An 18,845-nucleotide genomic window follows, 5' to 3' on the forward strand; every position below is an offset into this window, starting at 1 on the left:
AGCATGGATTTCAAGCTGGGAGAAGTACAGAAACAGCTGTACTAGAATACACAAAAGAAATAATCACTAAATTGGAAGAGGGAAATAGTGTAGTTGGGATAAATCTAGATTTGTCAAAAGCCTTTGACACTGTTGACCACAGCATACTTTTGAAAAAGCTTGAAGCTATAGGTATCAGAGGACCGGTAAAAAAGTGGTTTGAGTCTTATCTGGAAAAAGAGGATGCAGGTGGTTTAAATTACAGCACCAAATATTAATCAAAAAATTAAACTAAGATCAGATCCAAGGGAAGTCACAGTAGGAGTACCTCAAGGAAGTGTATTAGGCCCCTTGCTGTTCCTCATTTACATTAATGATATTCAGGTGTCAGAGAGAAAAGCTAGAATCATGTTATTTGCTGATGATACTAGTTTAATAGTTAGTGATATGAAGCAGTCATTGCACAGTACTGTGGACAATGTCCTACAAGATATACAAAAATGGTTTAGTGCTAACAAGCTAACACGGAATGCAAAAAAAACTAATTTTGTGCAATATGGAAAAATAAGTGAACAGGACGACCTAAATCCCACCATGGAGGGCAAACAACTTGAGAGTACAGTGTGCAAAATTCCTGGGTATGCACATTGATGAGAAGATTAATTGGAAGGACCATGTGGTGAACTTTGCACTAAAACTAAATTCAGCATGTTTTGTGCTTACAATAATTTCAAGAGTTGTAGTAATGACTGTACCAGATTGGTATATTTTGGATATTTTCAGTCCATTGCATCCTATGGGATAGTATTCTGGGGAAAAACAAATTGTCGTCTAAATGAGATTTTCAAATTGCAAAAACGTGCTATTCGGATAATGACCCACAGCCCACCTCAAACACATTGTAGGCCCCTTTTTAAACCATTGAAAATTTTAACAATTCCATCATTATACATTCTGAAATGTCTGTTGGTGATCAAAAGAAACCAGGACAAAATGAAAACCAATACAGACTTCCATAATTACGATACACGGCAATGTAAAGATCTCCACATACAAGCTGTAACAAGGACCCGAAGCCAGAAACATGTATGTAATCAAGGCATCAAACTTTTTAATGCACTACCAAAACATATCAAAGAGCTGGAAAATGAGGATAAATTTAAAACTGTTCTAAAGAACCACATGCTTGACAAATGCTATTACAGCATAAGTGAATATCCCTGCGCAACTGTATAAAATATATGTTTAAGTTAATGTGACAAATGAAATTACATCAGTGCATAATTTATTATGTTATAAAAACACTTATTAGTTGTATATTGTATTAAACATAAGATAGATTAGTATGAATTCAGCACAGATACAAATTTTGTAAAGATATTATATAGTTGTTAAAATGTACCCTGACAAATCCTATATCACAAATGTGATCATTGGGATTTTTAGATATATATATATATATATATATATATATATGAGAGAGAGAGAGAGAGAGAGAGAGAGAGAGAGAGAGAGAGAGAGAGATCATCTTTGGAGTTTTTTTTGTTCAGTACAAAATGAGCAAATTTTTTGAAAATAACTTCTATATGTACAAAATTACCTCAATTTTCATATCATTTCTTCAATTAGATTGTAGGAAAACCTTCTGAGTGGACTGATGACAATGATGAGTAGAAATATCTTGTGCATATGGAGTATCTCCTATTAACACTATGATGTGCAAAACTTGATATGACAGCACTTGTTGATAGTTTTCAAAATTGTTTCAAAAATGAGTTGCAGTTTAAACTTGCCAGTAATTAGTCTGCATTTTCTATTGTTGTAATGAAGTGACAGTGATAGTAGTTAACATGATAACAAAAACAGTTAATCCAGATCACAACAATTAGTATTAATTAGCTCTGATAACTGGTTTGTCAGTAGTAAGCATTTTTAGCACAATAGCTCCTTGATGATGATGGAACTGGCTGAGGAAGCTCCTGTATGTACTAAAAAGTACCATTACTATAGGAAATGAATTTCCTGTGAGAATCCATGATCCTTGTCAATATTCCGTGAGTAAAAACTTCTAGGTTGCTTATTAAAATTTCTTTATTACAATGTTTCAGCTGCTGCCATTATCAGATATCTACATTTAAGATGAGAGGCACATTAAAACAGGCATTTTTTATACAGCAAAGCAGCTAACAAAAGATAATAAATTAAAAGGTTAAAATTATTTTTGTAGATACTTAAAAGCTTAGAAAGTAGATACTGAGTCAAAAATAAATACTTTGCCTAATTGGGGATCAACTAACAACTGGGTTTACATGTATTACAAAGATACAAGTTTTAGTCAACAGGTGACACCAGCATTGGGGATGTGTCTTCAAATTTTATTTCATTATATTCTCTTTTAAATTCTGAAGGTGACAGGGGTAAAATACAGGGAGCGAAAGGCTATTTAGAATTTGTACAGGAACCAGATGGCAGTTACAAGAGTTGAGGGACATGAAAGGGAAACAGTGGTTGGGAAGGGAGTGAGACAGGGTTGTAGCCTATCCCTGATGTTATTCAATCTGTATATTGAGCAAGCAGTAAAGGAAACAAAAGAAAAATTCGGAGTTGGAATTAAAATCCATGGAGAAGAAATAAAAACTTTGAGGTTCGCCGATGACATTGCAATTCTGTCAGAGACAGCAAAGGACCTGGAAGAGCAGCTGAACGGAATGGACATGGTCTTGAAAGGAGGATATAAAATGAACATCAACAAAAGCAAAATGAGGATAATGGAATGTAGTCGAATTAAGTTGGGTGACACTGAGGGAATTACATTAGGAGATGAGACACTTAAAGTAGTAAAGGAGTTTTGCTATTTGGGGAGCAAAATAACTGATGATGGTCGAAGTAGAGAGGATATGAAATGTAGACTGGCAATGGCAAGGAAAGCGTTTCTGAAGAAGAGAAATTTGTTAACATCGAGTATAGATTTAAGTGTCAGGAAAGGTATTTGTATGGAGTGTAGCCATGTATGGAAGTGAAACATGGATGATAAATAGTTTGGACAAGAAGTTTTTGAAATGTGGTGCTACAGAAGAATGCTGAAAATTAGATGAGTAGATCACATAACTAATGAGGAGGTATTGAATAGAATTGGAGAGAAGAGAAATTTGTGGCACAACTTGACTAGAAGAAGGGATCGGTTGGTAGGGCATATTCTGAGGCATCAAGGGATCACCAATTTAGTATTGGAGGGCGGCATGGAGGGTAAAAATTGTAGAGGGAGTCCAAGAGATGAATACACTAAACAGATTCAGAAGGATGTAGGTTGCAGTAGGTACTTGGAAATGAAGAACCTTGCACAGGATGGAGGAGCATGGAGAGCTGCATCAAACCAGTCTCTGGACTGAATACAACAACAACAACAACATATTTTTTTGTCTTCATGCTAATAAAAAGACAATCTTTAAAACACAAACATTCACAGTCCAATTACAAAAAACACTATTTAAATAAGTAGAACTCCGTATCTGTCAAGTTAGCTTCTCAGATGGAGGCAATTAGCCCGTGTAGAATCCTCTAAACTAACAACAGGTACTGAGTAACTGCTACACAATAACATCTATATACCAGAACCATGGACTATATTGTTGTTGTTTATATTTATATTTCATACATAGACCTGATGAAGTGATCATAAAAGTAATACTTGCTTTTGTAATTACAAATGGCTGATAAATAAAAAGCCGTAGCGTGTGAACTAAAAACATTGTCAAAGAGTACATTGATATCTGTAAACGTATAAAATGTAAAGAACAAAACAGTCTAGTTATTAAACTAAAATACTTTGGAAGGCAGCTCCCTCTTGTAGAAGCAGCAGCAACTTTCTCTATGACCTAGGTCATTTGGCATGCACCAGTGGGAACTCTATTGACCCAGCAGACAAGAGATGATATATGGCCCAGTCATCAACAGAAGAGCACGCTACTGTTAGCACACATCACACTATTAATTCTTGAGAAAAGTCAAAAGATCAGTTAGGGCTGAAGTCACTCTGTTCATTCAAAAGTGTTTTAAATACTTCCATGCATTCAACTGTTTGGTCCAACTTATGCTTCTGAGTTTTTAAAACTATTGTCAGTGTGCTACCATTTCCACCATAGGACTAGTGCCTAAATCTTGTCATGAACTTACTTCCAGTTTGTTTTGTAGAAAACTCACCACAGTCATTATTTTATACACTCCCAAATCACTGTTCTTGTCACATTTGTTTCCAGATTTGTGGTATAACCTATTCCCCAGGCACCCTTCTGATTGGAAAGCCCATAACGACATTCGCTTTCTCGAAGCTGTGAGCAACCCTTTCTGAATCAGAACCACTAAATATTAATTCTGCATGTTGTTGTTGTTATGGTCTTCAGTCCTGAGACTGGTTTGATGCAGCTCTCCATGCTACTCTATCCTGTGCAAGCTTTTTCATCTCCCAGTACCTACTGCAACCTACATCCTTCTGAATCTGCGTAGTGTATTCATCTCTTGGTCTCCCTCTACGATTTTTACCCTCCACGCTGCCCTCCAATACTAAATTGGTGATCCCTTGATGCCTCAGAACATGTCCTACCAACCGATCCCTTCTTCTGGTCAAGTTGTGCCACAAACTTCTCTTCTCCCCAGTCCTATTCAATACTTCCTCATTAGTTATGTGATCTACCCATCTAATCTTCAGCATTCTTCTGTAGCACCACATTTCGAAAGCTTCTATTCTCTTCTTGTCCAAACTATTTAACGTCCATGTTTCACTTCCATACACTCCATACGAATACTTTCAGAAATGACTTCCTGACACTTAAATCAATACTGGATGTTAACAAATTTCTCTTCTTCAGAAACGCTTTCCTTGCCATTGCCAGCCTACATTTTATATCCTCTCTACTTCGACCATCATCAGTTATTTTGCTCCCCAAATAGCAAAACTCCTTTACTACTTTAAGTGCCTCATTTCCTAATCTAATTCCCTCAGCATCACCTGACTTAAATCGACTACATTCCATAATTCTCGTTTTGCTTTTGTTGATGTTCATCTTATATCCTCCTTTCAAGACACTGTCCATTCCATTCAACTGCTCTTCCAAGTCCTTTGCTGTCTCTGACAGAATTACAATGTCATCGGCGAACCTCAAAGTTTTTATTTCTTCTCCATGAATTTTAATACCTACTCCGAATTTTTCTTTTGTTTCCTTTACTGCTTGCTCAATATACAGATTGAACAACATCGGGGAGAGGCTACAACCCTGTCTTACTCCCTTCCCAACCACTGCTTCCCTTTCATGTCCCTCGACTCTTATAACTGCCATCTGGTTTCTGTACAAATTGTAAATAGCCTTTCGCTCCCTGTATTTTACCCCTGCCACCTTTAGAATTTGAAAGAGAGTATTCCAGTCAACATTGTCAAAAGCTTTCTCTAAGTCTACAAATGCTAGAAATGTAGGTTTGCCTTTCCTTAATCTTTCTTCTAAGATAAGTTGTAAGGTCAGTATTGCCTCACGTGTTCCAGTGTTTCTACGGAATCCAAACTGATCTTCCCCGAGGTTGGCTTCTACTAGTTTTTCCATTCGTCTGTAAAGAATTCGTGTTAGTATTTTGCAGCTGTGACTTATTAAGCTGATAGTTCGGTAATTTTCACATCTGTCAACACCTGCTTTCTTTGGGATTGGAATTATTATATTCTTCTTGAAGTCTGAGGGTATTTCGCCTGTTGCATACATCTTGCTCACCAGATGGCAGAGTTTTGTCAGGACTGGCTCTCCCATGGCCGTCAGTAGTTCCAATGGAATATTGTCTACTCCGGGGGCCTTGTTTCGACTCAGGTCTTTCAGTGCTCTGTCAAACTCTTCACGCAGTATCATATCTCCCATTTCATCTACATCTACATTCTCTTCCATTTCCATAATATTGTCCTCAAGTACATCGCCCTTGTATAGACCCTCTATATACTCCTTCCACCTTTCTGCTTTCCCTTCTTTGCTTAGAACTGGGTTTCCATCTGAGCTCTTGATATTCATGCAAGTCGTTCTCTTTTCTCCAAAGGTCTCTTTAATTTTCCTGTAGGCGGTATCTATCTTACCCCTAGTGAGATAGGCCTCTACATCCTTACATTTGTCCTCTAGCCATCCCTGCTTAGCCATTTTGCACTTCCTATCGATCTCATTTTTGAGACGTTTGTATTCCTTTTTGCCTGTTTCACTTACTGCATTTTTTATATTTTCTCCTTTCATCAATTAAATTCAATATTTCTTCTGTTACCCAAGGATTTCTACTAGCCCTCGTCTTTTTACCTACTTGATCCTCTGCTGCCTTCACTACTTCATCCCTCAAAGCTACCCATTCTTCTTCTACTGTATTTATTTCCCCCATTCCTGTCAATTGCTCCCTTATGCTCTCCCTGAATCTCTGTACAACCTCTGGTTCTTTTAGTTTATCCAGGTCCCATCTCCTTAAATTCCCACCTTTTTGCAGTTTCTTCAGTTTTAATCTACAGGTCATAACCAATAGATTGTGGTCAGAGTCCACATCTGCCCCTGGAAATGTCTTACAATTTAAAATCTGGTTCCTAAATCTCTGTCTTACCATTATATAATCTATCTGATACCTTTTAGTATCTCCAGGGTTCTTCCATGTATACAACCTTCTTTCATGATTCTTAAACCAAGTGTTAGTTATGATTATGTTGTGCTCTGTGCAAAATTCGACCAGGCGGCTTCCTCTTTCATTTCTGTCCCCCAATCCATATTCACCTACTATGTTTCCTTCTCTCCCTTTTCCTACACTCGAATTCCAGTCACCCATGACTATTAAATTTTCGTCACCCTTCACAATCTGAATACTTTCTTTTATTTCATCATACATTTCTTCAATTTCTTCATCATCTGCAGAGCTAGTTGGCATATAAACTTGTACTACTGTAGTAGGCGTGGGCTTCGTATCTATCTTGGCCACAATAATGCGTTCACTATGCTGTTTGTAGTAGCTTACCCGCATTCCTATTTTCCTATTCATTATTAAACCTACTCCTGCATTACCCCTATTTGATTTTGTGTTTATAACCCTGTAGTCACCTGACCAGAAGTCTTGTTCCTCCTGCCACCGAACTTCACTAATTCCCACTATGTCTAACTTCAACCTATCCATTTCCCTTTTTAAATTTTCTTGCCTACCTGCCCGATTAAGGGATCTGACATTCCACGCTCCGATCCGTAGAACGCCAGTTTTCTTTCTCCTGATAACGACATCCTCTTGAGTAGTCCCCGCCCGGAGATCCGAATGGGGGACTATTTTACCTCCGGAATATTTTACCCAAGAGGACGCCATCATCATGTAATCATACAGTAAAGCTGCATGCCCTCGGGAAAAATTACAGCTGTAGTTTCCCCTTGCTTTCAGTTGTTCGCAGTACCAGCACAGCAAGGCCGTTTTGGTTATTGTTACAAGGCCAGATCAGTCAATCATCCAGACTGTTGCCCTTGCAACTACTGAAAAGGCTGCTGCCCCTCTTCAGGAACCACACGTTTGTCTGGCCTCTCAACAGATACCCCTCCGTTGTGGTTGCACCTACGGTACGGCTATCTGTATCGCTGAGGCACGCAAGCCTCCCCACCAACGGCAAGGTCCATGGTTCATGGGGGGGTAATTCTGCATATCTTTTATTATCCAAATGCATGATAAAATTAAACACAGGAAAAGTACTATACCTGGGAGGCATCAGAATAATAATTCTGCATATCTTTTATTATTCTGATGCCTCCCAGGTATAGTACTTTTCCTGTGTTTAATTTTATCATGCATTTGGATGTCACTATTCCTGTATCCATTTACATGACATATGTACATAATCATTTGAAGCTCTTTCTCAATTTTGACCTTATCTGAAGTTAATTTCAGGACAGTGTATCATAGACCTGAAAAAGGTGTTGTATTAAATAAAGAAATCTTAATAAACAATCTGGACAGTTTTATGGCATATAAAGTACCAGTCGACTGGGACATTTTGGTACCTACAGCAGCTTCACAAACTGGTTCCATGCATTGTAAAGGAGTTGTGGTCTGAAAGTGGTCACTTTTGACTGAAACCAGTTACTAGAATTACTAAATAATTGTAACCATGATGTGAACTGACTGTTTTTGCTATGCACAAGTTTTTGGTTTACATAAAATGTTCCATATTGTGATATTTCCCATTCATATCAAAGGGCATTGTTTGTTTGGATAACTGTTTTGTGCTTAGCAAGTGGCAATTATTACGTTTTGTATCATCTGGGTGTAATGTTGCTATATTAATGACACACAGTATATTAAGATTTTCTACATTTCACATTGCTTACCAGTCAATCTACTGGACAGGTGTTGATTGAACTAACATTCAGATATGATACTGTCACACTGCCAATCATAAGAACCTATTTATTAACCTGTAAAGTCTCATGACATATGGATCCCAGGAAGGTCCCCTCCAAGTGAAAAGATTTGCATAGGAAGGAGCCATCCTGATTCCCATTGCTATACCCCTAATTTGTTTGTACGTTTGCCCATCAAAGATGAAGTAGTTGTTGTACTTCATCTCTGAGAGGCGGAGATACAAACAGATCAGGTGTATGGCCGTGGGAACAAGGATGGCTCCTTCCTGTGTTAACCTTTTCATGGGTCACTTGGAGGGGGCTTTCCTAGGATCCATAAGTCTTCATTCTCTGGTTTGGTTGAGATACACTGATGACATCTTTGCCATATGGACTTACGGTGAAGCTGACCTGTTAAAACTCCTTAAATCTCTGAATAGATTCCCACAGTTAAATTTCACATGGTCCAATTTCAAATCCTGTGCTGCCACTTTCCTTGATGTTGATCACATCCTCATGGTAGGGCAGCTGCACACTTCTGTCCACATTAAACCTACTAACAAAAAATAGTACCTACATTTCGACAGTTGCCATCCTTTTATGTCAAATATTCCCTCCCATACAGCCTTGGCATTCGAGGCAAATGTATTTGTTCTGATGCAGCCTCATTATGGCAATACACCTTCATTCTCACCTCACCTCACCTTCAGTAGACATAATTACCCCACCAGCCTTGCTCAAAAGCATATTTTCCAGGCCATCACAACCCAGCCTGGTACTGCTTATCCCTTCAAAAAACACCCCCCCCCCCCCAACACCCACTCACCAACCCCCAAATCTCTGCAATATGCTTATCAGACCCCATCTTCTTATGCTATGCCTCCTACCCCTGTGACTGTTCTTGCTGCAAGACTTGCCCTATGCACCCTCCTACCACCACCCAGACCAGCCCTGTACAGGCAAGACATATACTATCAAAGGGAGAGCCAACTGTGAAATGACACATCATATACCAGCTGTTATTTAAACACTGTTTGGCCTTTTACGCCAGTGTGACTACCACCAAATTATCAGTTATGACGAATGGGTTTAGATGGAGAGTGTATTTTGGCAACACACAATAGACATGACCTCAGTGTCTGTTTCACCACACACACCATCTGAATTCTTCCCTCAAGATTCCAGTTTCTCAGTACTCTGCTGGTGGGAACTAGCACTACAACATGTCCTTGGTTCTTGCCACCCATCAGGGCGTAATTTTCCTTACTTTCTTCCATATCAGAGTAACTACTTCTTTCTTCACTCCATTTTAGTTTCCTACATCTTTCATTTTCTTACTTTTCTATTTTTTGCCATCCCCCCCTCCCGTGATGTACAGTGCACAGAGCTTTTCACTCTTATTAACTCATGGATGAATGTATTAGCAGTAACCTCTGTCTTCCATGTTACACTGTTACACACACACACATTTACAATGAACACATTACTGCCCTGAAAAGCACATTTACAATGAACACATTACTGCCCTGAAATTGTGAAGAAGTTATGTTTTGTTTGTTTGTTTGTGTGGACACACACAAATCAGTTGGTTTTACTGAGAAATTCATCAATGGAGTAGGAGTTGGCCACCAACAAATCCTTTAGGCTTCTCTTAAACTGAATTTCATTGGTTGTTAAGCGTTTTATGGCTGCTGGCAGGTTATTGAAAATGTGTGTTCCTGAATAATGCACATCTTTTTGTACAAGACTAAGTGACTTTAAATCCTTGTGAAGATTATTCTTATTTCTAGTATTGATTTCCTGAATTGAGCTGTTGGTTTGAAAAAGTGATATATTTTTAAGGACAAATTTCATTAAGGAATAAATATACTGGGAAGCAGTAGCTAGAATCTCTAGTTCCCTAAACAGGCTTCTGCAGGATGTTTTTGAGTTCACACCACATATAACTCTTACTGCATGTTTTTGTGCCTGGAAAAGTTTAGCTTGGCATGATGAATTACCCCAAAAAATAATCCCAAATGACATTATGGAATGAAAGTAAGCATAGTATGCCAGCTTTTTCATTTTTATATCCCCTATGTCTGACACAATTCGCATTGCAAATAGAGATTTGTTAAGATGCTTCAGCAGTTCTGTGGTGTGCTCCTCCCAGTTGAATTTATCATCAAGCTGTAATCCCAAGAATTTAACACTGTCCACCTCTTCTATCTGCTTGTCATTGTATGTTAGGCATATACTTGTGGGACACCCCTCACAAGTTCTGAACTGCATGTAGTGTGTTTTTTTCCAAAGTTTAGTGACAAAGAATTGCCTAGGAACCAGCGATTAATGTCCACAAATATTTTATTAGCTGGTCTTTCTAAGACTACACTTGATTTTCTACTTATTTCAATGTTTGTATCATTGGCAAAGAAAATGCACTTGGCATCTGGTAATGTTACTGATGAAAGGTCATTGATATACACAAGAAAAAGGAACCTTGTGGGACCCCACATGTAATTAGTTCCCAGTTGGATGATGCCTGATAGCTTGATACATTTCTCTTTCCTAATAACACCCTTTGTACCCTGCCAGAGATGTAAAATTTGAACCATTTTGCAGCATTTCCTGTTACACTATAATACTCTAATTTACTTAAAAGGTTATTGTGATTTACACAGTCAAATGCCTTTGACAGATCACAAAATATACCAGTTGCCTGCAGTTTTTTGTCTAATTAATTAAGCATATTTTCACTGTAAGTGTAGATAGCCTTCTCAATATCAGAACCCTTTAGAAATCCAAACTGTGACTTTGACAGTATGTTATTTGAGATAAGATGGTTACAAAGCCAATTGTACATTACTTGTTCTAAAATTTTTGGGAATCCTGGCAACAGTGAAATTGGACAGAAATTTGATGCTATTTCTTTATTTCCCTTCTTAAACAGTGGCTTAACTTCAGCATATTTCAACCATTCAGGAAACATTCCACTGATAAACGACTGGTTACACAGATAGCTTAATATGTTACTTAGCTCTGAATTACATTCTTTAATTAACTTTGTTGATATTTCATCATACCCACTAGATGTTTTTGATTTTAAAGATTTTATGATGGACATTATTTCTGCTGGGGTAGTGAGGGTCAAATTCATATTATGGAAATTACTTTAAATGTGTGGTCTGAGGTATTCCATAGCAGCATCTACCGAACCTGACAACCCCATCTTTTCAGTAACAGTTATAAAATGTTTGTTAAAAAGTTCTGCAACACTATACACATCTGTCACCAATGTATCATTTACTCTTAATGCTATTTGTTCCTCTTCATGTCTGGTTGTACCGGTCTCCTCCTTCACTATATCCCATATTGTCTTTATTTTGTTATCTGATATGAGAATCTTTTCCTTGTAATATATTTGCTTTGATGTCCATATTACAGTCTTTAATATTTTGCAGTATTTCTTGTAATGTGCTATAGCATCAACATCGGAACTGTTTCAGATTGACAGATACAGTTTTCTTTTTGTTTTACGAGATACCCCTATTCCTTAAGTAATCCATGGCTTCTTTGTAGACTTTGTACTAACCTTGGTAAGTTTTCCATATATGTCGCTGTCTCCCTTGTTGCGCTGTCTCCCTTGTTGCGCTGTCTCCCTTGTTGCGCTGTCTCCCTTGTTGCGCTGTCTCCCTTGTTGCGCTGTCTCCCTTGTTGCGCTGTCTCCCTTGTTGCGCTGTCTCCCTTGTTGCGCTGTCTCCCTTGTTGCGCTGTCTCCCTTGTTGCGCTGTCTCCCTTGTTGCGCTGTCTCCCTTGTTGCGCTGTCTCCCTTGTTGCGCTGTCTCCCTTGTTGCGCTGTCTCCCTTGTTGCGCTGTCTCCCTTGTTGCGCTGTCTCCCTTGTTGCGCTGTCTCCCTTGTTGCGCTGTCTCCCTTGTTGCGCTGTCTCCCTTGTTGCGCTGTCTCCCTTGTTGCGCTGTCTCCCTTGTTGCGCTGTCTCCCTTGTTGCGCTGTCTCCCTTGTTGCGCTGTCTCCCTTGTTGCGCTGTCTCCCTTGTTGCGCTGTCTCCCTTGTTGCGCTGTCTCCCTTGTTGCGCTGTCTCCCTTGTTGCGCTGTCTCCCTTGTTGCGCTGTCTCCCTTGTTGCGCTGTCTCCCTTGTTGCGCTGTCTCCCTTGTTGCGCTGTCTCCCTTGTTGCGCTGTCTCCCTTGTTGCGCTGTCTCCCTTGTTGCGCTGTCTCCCTTGTTGCGCTGTCTCCCTTGTTGCGCTGTCTCCCTTGTTGCGCTGTCTCCCTTGTTGCGCTGTCTCCCTTGTTGCGCTGTCTCCCTTGTTGCGCTGTCTCCCTTGTTGCGCTGTCTCCCTTGTTGCGCTGTCTCCCTTGTTGCGCTGTCTCCCTTGTTGCGCTGTCTCCCTTGTTGCGCTGTCTCCCTTGTTGCGCTGTCTCCCTTGTTGCGCTGTCTCCCTTGTTGCGCTGTCTCCCTTGTTGCGCTGTCTCCCTTGTTGCGCTGTCTCCCTTGTTGCGCTGTCTCCCTTGTTGCGCTGTCTCCCTTGTTGCGCTGTCTCCCTTGTTGCGCTGTCTCCCTTGTTGCGCTGTCTCCCTTGTTGCGCTGTCTCCCTTGTTGCGCTGTCTCCCTTGTTGCGCTGTCTCCCTTGTTGCGCTGTCTCCCTTGTTGCGCTGTCTCCCTTGTTGCGCTGTCTCCCTTGTTGCGCTGTCTCCCTTGTTGCGCTGTCTCCCTTGTTGCGCTGTCTCCCTTGTTGCGCTGTCTCCCTTGTTGCGCTGTCTCCCTTGTTGCGCTGTCTCCCTTGTTGCGCTGTCTCCCTTGTTGCGCTGTCTCCCTTGTTGCGCTGTCTCCCTTGTTGCGCTGTCTCCCTTGTTGCGCTGTCTCCCTTGTTGCGCTGTCTCCCTTGTTGCGCTGTCTCCCTTGTTGCGCTGTCTCCCTTGTTGCGCTGTCTCCCTTGTTGCGCTGTCTCCCTTGTTGCGCTGTCTCCCTTGTTGCGCTGTCTCCCTTGTTGCGCTGTCTCCCTTGTTGCGCTGTCTCCCTTGTTGCGCTGTCTCCCTTGTTGCGCTGTCTCCCTTGTTGCGCTGTCTCCCTTGTTGCGCTGTCTCCCTTGTTGCGCTGTCTCCCTTGTTGCGCTGTCTCCCTTGTTGCGCTGTCTCCCTTGTTGCGCTGTCTCCCTTGTTGCGCTGTCTCCCTTGTTGCGCTGTCTCCCTTGTTGCGCTGTCTCCCTTGTTGCGCTGTCTCCCTTGTTGCGCTGTCTCCCTTGTTGCGCTGTCTCCCTTGTTGCGCTGTCTCCCTTGTTGCGCTGTCTCCCTTGTTGCGCTGTCTCCCTTGTTGCGCTGTCTCCCTTGTTGCGCTGTCTCCCTTGTTGCGCTGTCTCCCTTGTTGCGCTGTCTCCCTTGTTGCGCTGTCTCCCTTGTTGCGCTGTCTCCCTTGTTGCGCTGTCTCCCTTGTTGCGCTGTCTCCCTTGTTGCGCTGTCTCCCTTGTTGCGCTGTCTCCCTTGTTGCGCTGTCTCCCTTGTTGCGCTGTCTCCCTTGTTGCGCTGTCTCCCTTGTTGCGCTGTCTCCCTTGTTGCGCTGTCTCCCTTGTTGCGCTGTCTCCCTTGTTGCGCTGTCTCCCTTGTTGCGCTGTCTCCCTTGTTGCGCTGTCTCCCTTGTTGCGCTGTCTCCCTTGTTGCGCTGTCTCCCTTGTTGCGCTGTCTCCCTTGTTGCGCTGTCTCCCTTGTTGCGCTGTCTCCCTTGTTGCGCTGTCTCCCTTGTTGCGCTGTCTCCCTTGTTGCGCTGTCTCCCTTGTTGCGCTGTCTCCCTTGTTGCGCTGTCTCCCTTGTTGCGCTGTCTCCCTTGTTGCGCTGTCTCCCTTGTTGCGCTGTCTCCCTTGTTGCGCTGTCTCCCTTGTTGCGCTGTCTCCCTTGTTGCGCTGTCTCCCTTGTTGCGCTGTCTCCCTTGTTGCGCTGTCTCCCTTGTTGCGCTGTCTCCCTTGTTGCGCTGTCTCCCTTGTTGCGCTGTCTCCCTTGTTGCGCTGTCTCCCTTGTTGCGCTGTCTCCCTTGTTGCGCTGTCTCCCTTGTTGCGCTGTCTCCCTTGTTGCGCTGTCTCCCTTGTTGCGCTGTCTCCCTTGTTGCGCTGTCTCCCTTGTTGCGCTGTCTCCCTTGTTGCGCTGTCTCCCTTGTTGCGCTGTCTCCCTTGTTGCGCTGTCTCCCTTGTTGCGCTGTCTCCCTTGTTGCGCTGTCTCCCTTGTTGCGCTGTCTCCCTTGTTGCGCTGTCTCCCTTGTTGCGCTGTCTCCCTTGTTGCGCTGTCTCCCTTGTTGCGCTGTCTCCCTTGTTGCGCTGTCTCCCTTGTTGCGCTGTCTCCCTTGTTGCGCTGTCTCCCTTGTTGCGCTGTCTCCCTTGTTGCGCTGTCTCCCTTGTTGCGCTGTCTCCCTTGTTGCGCTGTCTCCCTTGTTGCGCTGTCTCCCTTGTTGCGCTGTCTCCCTTGTTGCGCTGTCTCCCTTGTTGCGCTGTCTCCCTTGTTGCGCTGTCTCCCTTGTTGCGCTGTCTCCCTTGTTGCGCTGTCTCCCTTGTTGCGCTGTCTCCCTTGTTGCGCTGTCTCCCTTGTTGCGCTGTCTCCCTTGTTGCGCTGTCTCCCTTGTTGCGCTGTCTCCCTTGTTGCGCTGTCTCCCTTGTTGCGCTGTCTCCCTTGTTGCGCTGTCTCCCTTGTTGCGCTGTCTCCCTTGTTGCGCTGTCTCCCTTGTTGCGCTGTCTCCCTTGTTGCGCTGTCTCCCTTGTTGCGCTGTCTCCCTTGTTGCGCTGTCTCCCTTGTTGCGCTGTCTCCCTTGTTGCGCTGTCTCCCTTGTTGCGCAGCCTCCCTTGCTAACCTCACCCAATGCAGTCCCTAATAATCAGTCTTTCCTTCTCATCCCATCTGTTGAGTCTCTCCTGACCCAGAGTTCTGGGTGACTTTCCCAAAATCTACTTGTGTTCCTAGATCTCTTCAGTCCTTTACCTACAGCCCTCTTTCTTCCTCTTCAACACTTCCTGTGCAAGGAGGAGCCACAGCCTCTAAAAGCTTGCATAATTACTGTTTTTTATATGTGTGTTCTGCCACAACGTGGTGCTTAGGTTTATTTGTTATATGTCATCCAGTCGTGAAAGCCTTCATTCTACATTACAGCTAAATCCTGTTTCCTAATATATATAGTTGCTCTTGACTTTTCTTTTTAGTGGGTAGAGGGAATACATCTGACATTGTCATAGACTATGTTTTAGATGGTAGTTCCCATAGTATTTGGAGAGCGTATTGAATAGCATTGCCTCAGGCATCAACAAAACGCTTTTTCCAAACTGCTGAAACCAATCTGCCTACACAACTGAAAGAAAAAAGGGACCACACTCCGTTGTGGTAGGACATTGCTTTGAATTTCTGATCAGTTGGGTTAGTATTGGAATTCAAAAAAAGAAGTTCGGTTTTACAGTAGCATTTTACAGTAGTTTAAAGTTGGTGGTTGATATGCAAAGGCAACAGTCATCACAAGCAGTCAAGGTGTAATTAATAATTTGTCATAATATATCTTCTGGGGAATTCTGCATTTGGATTTGGTTGACTAACTGATTTGAATATAACTAAAAACAAAGATGATATGACTTACCAAATGAAAGTGCTGGCAGGTCGACAGACACACAAACAAACACAAACATACACACAAAATTCAAGCTTTCGCAACAAACTGTTGCCTCATCAGGAAAGAGGGAAGGAGAGGGAAAGAAGTAAGGATGTGGGTTTTAAGGGAGAGGGTAAGGAGTCATTCCAATCCTGGGAGGGGGAAAAAAGGACGGGTATACACTCGCGCGCGCGCGCGCGCACACACACACACACATATCCATCCAACATATACAGACACAAGCAGACATATTTAAAGACAGAGTTTGGGCAGAGGTGTCAGTCGAGGCAGAAGTGCAGAGGCAAAGATGTTGTTGAATGACAGGTGAGGTATGAGCGGCGGCAACTTGAAATTAGCGGAGGTTGAGGCCTGGCGGATAACGAGAAGAGAGGATATACTGAAGGGCAAGTTCCCATCTCCGGAGTTCGGATAGGTTGGTGTTAGTGGGAATAATCCAGATAACCCGGACGGTGTAACACTGTGCCAAGATGTGCTGGCCGTGCACCAAGGCATGTTTAGCCACAGGGTGATCCTCATTACCAACAAACACTGTCTGCCTGTGTCCATTCATGCGAATGGACAGTTAGTTGCTGGTCATTCCCACATAGAATGCGTCACAGTGTAGGCAGGTCAGTTGGTAGATCACGTGGGTGCTTTCACACGTGGCTCTGCCTTTGATCGTGTACACCTTCCGGGTTACAGGACTGGAGTAGGTGGTGGTGGGAGGGTGCATGGGACAGGTTTTACACCGGGGCGGTTACAAGGGTAGGAGCCAGAGGGTAGGGAAGGTGGTTTGGGGATTTCATAGGGATGAACTAAGAGGTTACAAAGGTTAGGTGGACGGCGGAAAGACACTCTTGGTGGAGTGGGGAGGATTTCATGAAGGATGGATCTCATTTCAGGGCAGGATCTCATTTCAGGGCAGGATTTGAGGAAGTCGTATCCCTGCTGGAGAGCCACATTCAGAATCTGATCCTGTCCCGGAAAGTATCCTGTCACAAGTGGGGCACTTTTGTGGTTCTTCTGTGGGAGGTTCTTGGTTTGAGAGGATGAGGAAGTGGCTCTGGTTATTTGCTTCTGTACCAGGTCGGGAGGGTACTTGCGGGATGCGAAAGCTGTTGTCAGGTTGTTGGTGTAATGCTTCAGGGATTCCGGACTGGAGCAGATTCGTTTGCCACGAAGACCTAGGCTGTAGGGAAGGGACCGTTTGATGTGGAATGGATGGCAGCTGTCTTAATGGAGGTACTGTTGCTTGTGGACGGACGTGTGAAGCTGGCCATTGGACAGGTGGAGGTCAACATCAAGGAAAGTGGCATGGGATTTGGAGTAGGACCAGGTGAATCTGATGGAACCAAAGGAGTTGAGGTTGGAGAGGAAATTCTGGAGTTCTTCTTCACTGTGAGTCCAAATCATGAAGATGTCATCAATAAATCTGTACCAAACTTTGGGTTGGCAGGCCTGGGTAACCAAGAAGGCTTCCTCTAAGCGACCCATGAATAGGTTGGCGTACGAGGGGGCCATCCTGGTACCCATGGCTGTTCCCTTTAATTGTTGGTATGTCTGGCCTTCAAAAGTGAAGAAGTTGTGGGTCAGGATGAAGCTGGCTAAGGTAATGAGGAAAGAGGTTTTAGGTAGGGTGGCAGGTGATCGGCGTGAAAGGAAGTGCTCCATCACAGTGAGGCCCTGGACGTGCGGAATATTTGTGTATAAGGAAGTTGGTAATGAGGATCACCCTGTGGCTAAACATGCCTTGGTGCACGACCAGCACATCTTGGCACAGTGTTACACCGTCCGGGTTATCTGGATACTTCCCACTAACACCAACCTATCTTAACTCTGGAGATGGGAACTTGCTCTTCAATATATCCTCTCTTCCCGTTATCCACCAGGCCTCAATCTCGCTAATTTCAAGTTGCCGCCACTCATACCTCACCTGTCATTCAACAACATCTTTGCCTCTGCACTTCTGCCTCGACTGACATCTCTGCCCAAACTCTTTGTCTTTAAATATGTCTGCTTGTGTCTGTATATGTGTGTGTGTGCGAGTGTATACCCGTCCTTTTTTTCCCCCTAAGGTAAGTCTTTCCGCTCCCGGGATTGGAATGACTCCTTACCCTCTCCCTTAAAACCCACATCCTTTCGTCTTTCCCTCTCCTTCCCTCTTTCCTGATGAGGCAACAGTTTGTTGCGAAAGCTTGAATTTTGTGTGTATGTTTGTGTTTGTTTGTGTGTCTGTCGACCTGCCAGCACTTTCATTTGGTAAGTCACATCATCTTTGTTTTTAGATATATTTTTCCTACGTGGAATGTTTCCCTCTATTATAACCATATCATTGATTTGAATGTAAGTAAGAACTAGCATATAAATGTAGCATCTGTGAAAAAATTTTCTTTGGTAAGTGTGAATTATGTCTGTTACTGTGGTCATAACAAAATAAATCTTTTTAAAGGCTACATTTACTTTGGAGCCCGGAGACAAGTGTGATGACATTTTGAATGAACTAAGTGAATGGGGAATTGGATCAAGACATCATTCAAGTGTAAGGTAACAATATTCCAGTCCATCAATTTGTTTTAATATTTGCTTAATTTATGGAATAATCATTACACATTGTACAGTCAGGTAGATATGTATGTATTTATTTATTCATTCCACTGGCTCAGGAAAAATACTTTTGATTAGGGACAAATAAGTTAAAAATCAGACACCATTTATTGTTCACATTTGAAATCCTATAGAGTCTCAAGTGTTTGAGATTAGCCCACAAGTTAAAGGCAAGGAAAATGATTGTTAGGCATGTAAATGAGACAAAAATTAACTGGGATGAAATAGAAAATAGCAGATAAATAATCACAGGGAAGATATTGATGACTACGTACATACAGAAT

General features: G+C 42.6%; 1 protein-coding gene across 1 annotated transcript in view; it reads left to right on the forward strand.

Annotated features, from left to right (window-relative positions):
• The window catches only part of LOC124789763, a 239,477-nt gene that overhangs the window by 32,672 nt on the left and 187,960 nt on the right, over positions 1–18,845 (forward strand). The window contains exon 3 of the mRNA XM_047257218.1: positions 18,407–18,501. Within this exon, the coding sequence (XP_047113174.1) occupies positions 18,407–18,501 (95 nt within the window). The remainder of the gene's footprint in view (positions 1–18,406; positions 18,502–18,845) is intronic.

Source organism: Schistocerca piceifrons, chromosome 3 (genome assembly GCF_021461385.2).
Source record: "Schistocerca piceifrons isolate TAMUIC-IGC-003096 chromosome 3, iqSchPice1.1, whole genome shotgun sequence".
In the NCBI taxonomy this organism is placed as follows: domain Eukaryota; kingdom Metazoa; phylum Arthropoda; class Insecta; order Orthoptera; family Acrididae; genus Schistocerca; species Schistocerca piceifrons.